Source organism: Pocillopora damicornis, chromosome 9 (assembly GCF_964200805.1).
Source record: "Pocillopora damicornis chromosome 9, jaPocDami1.2, whole genome shotgun sequence".
Lineage (NCBI taxonomy): Eukaryota > Metazoa > Cnidaria > Anthozoa > Scleractinia > Pocilloporidae > Pocillopora > Pocillopora damicornis.
The window spans coordinates 15,857,289-15,865,010 of record NC_142678.1 but is presented as its reverse complement, the minus strand read 5'-3'; the positions used below and the strand labels follow the sequence as shown (position 1 = coordinate 15,865,010).

Here is a 7,722-nt window from a genome sequence, read left to right as displayed (position 1 = left end):
GATCATGAAAATATAAAAAACCCTTATGAGGGAACAGGTAATTGTGTTCGTGAAAAAACCAAAATCCAAACAAAAACACTTTAGTGTGGTAGGGGCATAAGAAATTTGGTTGTTCCGTTGCGATGTAAAATTTTTAGTGTTGTTGTTGTTGTTGTTTATCCAAGCACTGTAAATATTATAAGTACTGCTAATACTCCTGTTTTGATATTGTTGAGGGTAGTGCCGTCGCCATTGTTATTTTTCGTAGCATTCTAAATTATGAAAGATTCTCTTCATTGTTAATGAAGAAGTTACAATTGACTTTATCTGACGTGGGTATTTCCAGCGAGCTGATGATGCCCATCAAGAGGCAGCAAGAGACGATGAGTCATTCAAAAATTCTTTGAGAATGGGGGAAGAAATGCCCTGACACAAAGCTTTGCTCTTCAGAAACAGTTTGAAACTTAATTGATGGTTCCCTTTATCGAAATGGCTTTTTTAAGGTTCACCCTATTGCAAGTTTACTAGTTCACGGCGAACTCGCCCTATAAAATGTAACAAGTTCGCCCTTACCACATAATAAACCAAATTATTGTACATTCAACTCACTATCTCTCTTCTGATCAGCTGAAAGCGTACAATGAATCTTCGAAATCAGCGCCTGGGACGTCATATAGCTTCAGATTATACATTAATCATGTCAAGGACACTCAAGGTTACAAATAATAATGTCATGTATGACGGCGGCGCATGATTTCTATGGGTAATCATGTCAAGTTCGCGCGCTTTGTGTTGCTTGCTGATTTGTATATTTTTACACGTTTAGAAATTACCAGTTCCACTTACTGTCGTGACTATTTTTTTCCGTTCACTGTATAATAAAACAATTATTAGATGCGGTTTTTGTGATATCGGTAAGGGTTACCAGCTTCAGCCTTCGACTTCGACTTCGGCCAATAACCCCTACCTTGACCTTGATTATTCTGGATATCATAAAAAAACCCTGATCCGACAATTGTCCATGATAGGCTCACTTGGGAACGTTTTAAATGACAAGAATTTTTAATAATGCACCCACACGAAGTTATTCAAGCTACTTGCTGTTGTAGGGAATCAAGGTCCCTGTATGATTTCCCTATCGTCGATAGAACTGAATGATTTTCGATTCATGTCTTGTCACAGTATAGTTTTATTGATAATTCACACCTTCCTTACTAAATCAGTAACAGTGCCTATGCACTGTCGAGGTCATAGGTAGCGTCGCCACTCTGCACGGTCGTCCCCGAGTTCCGTTGCGTCCCCTCCCCCATCCAATTATTGACTCAAATTCACTAAATGTTTCAAACGTGTCTTGATATCAGTTTTTAAGCTTGGAGGTTCGAAACCCTCAACCAATGATCGCAATGTTGCGTAATATTGGTTAAAGATTTTGAAACTCGAGCTGACGAACCTCCCGCCTTTAAACTTGTGTGAAAATACGTTCAAAATGTTAATTTAACTTATGTCAAAAGTTGGGGCGATGGAACTTTATAAACTAGAGGGCGTCGGAACCTAAGGCGACTGTGGAAGGGGGCGACGTCACCTACAATCCGCTATTGAAAATTAGGTGATGTGTCTGAGAAAGTTCACAAGCTGAACTATGAAATATTTCTAATTTACTAAGGATGAACTCTATCACTGACCAGATTAACTTTGGTCAAATGATAATTTAGATAATTCATATATTGTAATAATGATCGAACGGAACATAATGTACTGTATATTATTTTGCTTACTTGAGTTACATGACTAATTTTATTCACTTTACAGATAGGAAGTAACTACGAATGGTAAAACGTCTAAGCCCTAAATCAGTATAATCCGTGGGGGGGGGGGGGGGGGTTATTTAGAAAAAAATATTAAGCTCAGGGATTCCCTTGGTAACCAGATCTCCCACGATCAGCTATAGTCACGGGTGTGATCTGGGTTCAAGAGTACCTCAAGAGCTTATCGACTAGAGATCACTAGCAAAAACACATCCACATCCGCTGTCAAAAGTTTCTTTTCGCCTTTGGACAAAAGGGGGTGAGAATCCCCAGTATACGACAGTTCTTTCCTCAGTTAGTGTATGGCAAAAATAAGTCACAGATTCCTTTACAGTACAGATCTGATGGGGTTTGTCTTCAAACATATAAACGTCAGAGTCATCCACGTTCGTAGAGCACCGCGTTTCAGGAACATATCGCTGCGCTGGCCGAAACATTTTGTTGCCGATCCAAATGTTTTCTAGGGGTTTGTGGGAATGGTGTTCATGACACAAACTATGAAAGTGGTCTCCGTAGTCATCGGATTTAACGGTAGTAACTGTGTTGGGAAGCTGGTTTCTGAAATAAAAGTAAACTTTATTGTTCATGATAATCCTAATATGCTCTCATGACCAAGTTTATTTTGTGGCAAACTAAGCAAAACACAATTAAAGAAACCACAAATTAAAGCCAACAAGGTGTGTAAATACTGACTCAAAGTGACATATGATTTGCGTCACAACTACAGCCCCTATTCACTCAGCCGAAAAACCCAGTCTTCCCAGAAGACCAGGCAACAACGGCGCTGATGCCAACGGCGATAATGTTATAGCCTGGTCATCATTCTCAGACGGGAGGAAAGATTTTAGCCGAGCGGCTGAAGACTCTCTGGGAGTCTGGTATAAATCTGCTTGCATGGCCGGTGTGCAGAGAGGAGGGATATGAGAAAGATTAATTCGTGGTTGTTTCACGATATTTGGGGTCGGAATATTTGGATCCAGATTCCAACGACTTAGCTTCTGAATCGACCTTTGCAAGGGCGTACAAGTTAATTTGGTTATCTCAATAGAGTTGGTAATTTGATTTAGCCACCGTAAAATAGATTCCAAAACTAATGTTTCGAGCGTTAGCCCTTAGTCAGATGGAGTCCGGATTCGCAGCACCACAGCTTTTTCAGAAACTTACCCCCTCTAAAAAGGGCGAACGCAGGATTTTTCAAAAGGGAAGGGAGCGTGTGTCTTTGGTTAGTTACTCTGTGGTATCAAAAATGATCACTCTCTCACGACAATGACGGGTGTTTACAAGCACACAAGGACTACGCCCCGTTGACTAAGACCCTCGGTCATAATCTACAGCTAAAGAACTCTTGTAGAGGATATAGAAGTGAGGCTTAAATATTAAGCAAATTAAACAAACTAAGCATGACCTGGCGGGACTACGACATGATCGAGTCCAAACTGAAAGCCAAGATGGGAGGGTCACATGGTTTTAAAGGGGAATGAAAGGGTAATCGTCGCCAAACGAGTGTAAAGGGAGACTATAGAAAAGTCGAATGCCAATTTATTACAAACGAGGAAAGGTCATACGAATAGTACAGAGCCTTATGGCATATCAGGTAAATTATCGTAACACAATCAAATCTTCTGCCCCACCCCCCACCCCGGCGATAATTAACCACCGGTTACCACATGCGTTGTAGCGAGGGGGAAAAAAACCACACAACCACTACAAGGGTAAGTTGTCTTTTAAATACACTTGTTAATGACCTCAGATTAAATGCAAATCCAACTGTATGTGGATTAGTCAACGCCGCGTGTACAGCACGTGATTATCAAATCAAGACGACATGCGGAACAACATGTCCAAGTAGAGATAAGGAAATTGTGGCCAGGTGTTAACTGTTCTGCAGAAATTATTCTGCCGATACTATGTCAAATTAAAAGAATATCAGCATTCCTTTTAAAATATCCCACGTGTGCAAGAAGCATTATGTTCAGAATACAAGAAAACTCAATGTTTCCAATTTTTTACACTAGCCCCAATCCCGCTCTTCCCTCGTCAGATTAATATCAAAAAAGGCAGATGGTGACAAATGATTCGTTAAGGTTCACTGTGTTCTGTTTTCCGCATTGTATAGATATTATTCTAACCCGCCCGTTCTAGATTAAGTGTGGAATATAATCGAAATACTTAATCTCCCTTAAGCAAAATGTCTTCTCGTGTCGGAGCAAGTTTTTATTATATTCACAACAGTCTTTGCCCAGTTGACAGGACATTATTCTGGAGTCGAGGAAGCCTTTAGTTTTCTTTTCAAATAGCCTGATCTTTAAAATAAACATTCAACACACTCTTTCAAGCATTTGAGAGCTAGTTGTTATGTGGTAAAATTTTACACGTGGTAGAAAGTCTGCGGACTGCAATTCAACACACACAAACCTTTTGGTTGAATCCTCTGATTTCCTGCTCCCGATTCGCTTTAAGAAGCTCCACTTGTTAGGGGCAGTTTTGTCACGGGAATTTTCAATTCCGTCAAGAGCCAGGGAAACACCCAGCGACAGCGTGAGAACCAGGAAAATCTATCGGCGACAAAAACAAAATCTAATAGTGAATGTTAAATTAAAAAAAAATGTTGTACACATTTGTCCTGCTCAGGATAATAACGCTTATACTCTTCAATTGCCAGGAAACCTGCCTCCTCTCATTTCATTCGCTTTTATTTTTAATTTCTCTGTTGTTTGTTGAAACCACATTTGTTTTGGTATAAGCTGTGTTTCATGTGAAGCTTATACCGGGCGCCATGATCAAGACGGATCATCTCCTTTTGCAACCAGAGAATTTGTCGAAAGTTCAGTAAGTTTTCCTTATCAGAATTCCATCGTGTGACTAGTTTAAATCACAAATACAGATCATCGAGAGCCTTATCGCTAAGAGTAACCACCGAAAGAAACTTCAACAACCTTGTTGGCTTATTTTTGAAGATTCGAATATGTTTTGCAACGTCACTACGACCCGAGAAAAAACGAAGTATATTTGTAAACAGCCATCTTGTCGCCGATGCCGGTGCGCGCAAATTAGTGTTCCAGTTGCCTACAAACCTCAGTACCGGCGAAAATCGTTCGAATTTTACTTACCCTTAGGTTTGCCATGTGTAAATCGTCGATCCAATTACCAAGGTTTGTTTGAATAACAAATTCGCTGTAACAAGCTGTTGTTACCGTCAGCGCCAATACCTCTTGATATGGATTACACTTTAAACAACACGACTTATATATCTTCGAGTTGCATCGCTAGTAATTGAAGTTGTTAGGACTCATCAAACATATTGTTCTTCAGCAAGTCAGGCGTAAATCACACAATAAACTCACTTTATTTAAAACTGTCACGAAAGCAGTCATAAACTGTTCTGAAGTCAAGCAACCAACATCTAAGTCTTCTCTTGAACCAACCATACAAACCACTACATACAAGACTACCTTTTCCAGAAACTCTTTGTAATTTACAACAAGAAAATCGCCGGCAATAAACCTATATCGTTATTTGACGTAATGTATATCGTGTCATTCTTTTCTACGTTCTACGTCCGGTTAAAAACCCCTATGGTCAACTCTACGACAATGTATGCGGCTGTCGTCTGTGAAACGCTTGACTTATTTTGATCATATTCATATATTTCGTGTTGCCATCTGATATTGCTGAGAAATTTCGAAACGCGAGCCGACACACGAAACAATTACTTCTTTGGTTCGTTTCCTTTGTTTATCGTCGGACGATTACTCCAGAGCGCTATAGTTGTCACGGTTTTAAAGGCCTTCAGTTTTCTGTTTTCATATCATGCATATCATTAATGTCCTAGTTTTGCAATTCACTTTACCGCGTTTGCATTTCAAGAGTCCTCAAAGGTTCTGTCGTCTAAGCTTACTCTAGTCTTAAACTTTTCTTTCAAAGCCGTTCCCAAACTTTCATCGCAATTTTTTACATGAATAGAAATAGGAAGAACGAGAAGTGCTCCTTAGGATAGATTCGCACAGATATTCGTTCTGTTCGAAAACAGTTTCCTCCATCGCCATGCACAGCTGTAGTGTAAACAGTGACTAATATTTACATCATCGTAATTGTAATCAAGTCAATTTCTCAGGACCAGCTTGGAGATTAGCGAAACTCTTTTATTTGAATCAAGAAACTTGACATGTTTTGATGTTCCTGAAGTCAATTATTAAAACTTTCCCTGAACACTGACATATTCACATTCATCTTGCGACGATAGGTCAATGACTGGGCTAGTTCATTCTGCCGAATTTCCTGTTTCGATAGACCAATGCGGAAAAAGTGCATGTAAATTACGCAGTCAAGGCCAAATACAGACTCTCTTTCTGTTCAATGACTTGTAACTAAATAGTGGAACCGCTTCTTTGATGAATACACGCATAGGCCTGTGACGAAACAGATCTCATGATTCACAAGCTTAACTCGTTCCATCCCAACACCCCCAATGCTCTATATATTATTTTCTCTCAACCGGAAGAGTCTGCAATATGTTGTATTCGTTATAAAGATGTTTGTATGAATTTGCGGATACAATAAACAACGGATTTTGAGCAATCAGAAACCGCGAAGTATATATCTCACTTACGTCAAAACTTTTTGATGAAAGCACTCAGGGTTAAAATATCTAAAACTTCCTTCCCGGAGCATTCGGCAGTAAAGCCCATGCTGCAGAGGATGTCAAACATCCTTTAATTTCTTCAAAAAAGAAAGGGGATAAATGAGCGCAGGAAAGGCTGCCTAATTCCATCGGATGTAACATTGCAATTTCCTTCCTCCATTGCTATTTTAAAAGAGGAAGGAAATGATTAAAGATCTGCATACAAGTTTGACAAACAATTTCACCTACTCTTAACTTTCAATGTAAAGCAAGATGCAATTAGGAAAGATTGGACTCTCGGTGAACTAAGTATCTTTAGTTGACTGACCACGCGTTATTATCGTTATACAAATCAATCCATTTACTTAATTAACATGTTGAATATACTGTTTATAGGATGTTAAACAAACTATACTATCTAAGCTATGCATGTGGACTGCAAGGGATTCCTTTTCCTGACTCATGTATTTATCTATTTGTCCGGCAATAATCTATTTTTTGTTTTCGATCTTGGTGCCGTCAAATTGGATCGTGGAGCAACCAACTGGGGCTATCTGTAAACTTGGGAATAGGAAAAGGCTACGCTAGTATTCTACGATGTTAAAAGTTGAAAATTATTCGAAACTCCACTTATCTGGTTTACTTCGCTCTTTAATAGGTTGATAGATTAGAGCAATGTTCAATTAATTGTTGAGAGGAATCTAGGGCTACACAGGTTTTGCTTCACTTCGCCTTAACATTTCCCTCACAAATTTGGACCACCCTCTTAACTACGACTCAGACATAGCGCTTTAACGTCAGGCATGCGCAAGTAGTAAAACTTTGCTAGTCGCAAGCCAATTTCTCGTGCAAAATTTCGAAGTAGGGAAAAAGAAATTGCAAGACTTTTCGAAAATAACGCTTAAACTATAAACTAAATGTATCCTGTAGATTCGTCATTTCGTTTGAGATCTAGAGAAAATAAGTTGTCTTTGAAGCACTGTGATTTCCTGGGTCATGTGGTTGTTTATTTATACTCCTGTGGGAAAACTTGGTTGTAAAAGTATGATAACAAGCCTCCTATCCATTACAATGTTTGCTCATGCACAGAATATTGACCTTTGTGTTCGCAAAGCATCATAGGCGAAACTGAAACCGATCACCACATGGTTACAGCACATGTGCATACTCGTCAAGTTCTGATTGGTTCCTCCTGACGCGAACCCTTATTCTGATATGGCTGTTGTGAATTTGTAGGTTTGACCCTTGGAAAAGCAATTTTACTCGGACTAAGACTTATGTCTTACGGTGGCTAATTTACGTTTTTTATTCAGTTGT

General features: G+C 39.3%; 1 protein-coding gene across 1 annotated transcript; it reads right to left on the bottom strand.

Annotated features, from left to right (window-relative positions):
• Nucleotides 1–1,150: 1,150 nt before the first annotated feature.
• LOC149040378 (uncharacterized) lies at nt 1,151–5,234 on the bottom strand. The gene is made up of 3 exons (XM_089182425.1): nt 4,895–5,234; nt 4,200–4,339; nt 1,151–2,342 (listed from the first exon to the last, which is right to left on the bottom strand). Exons 1-3 carry the CDS (start codon nt 4,907–4,909, stop codon nt 1,973–1,975), a joined length of 525 nt encoding a protein of 174 aa, XP_089038551.1. The 5' UTR covers nt 4,910–5,234; the 3' UTR covers nt 1,151–1,972.
• Between the last annotated feature and the right edge of the window lie 2,488 nt (nt 5,235–7,722).

Coding starts and splice junctions, on each gene's coding strand:
- LOC149040378 (XM_089182425.1), bottom strand. Junction 2,343..4,199: donor TCAGAGGATTCAACCAAAAG/GTTTGTGTGTGT, acceptor CTTTTATTTCAG/AAACCAGCTTCCCAACACAG.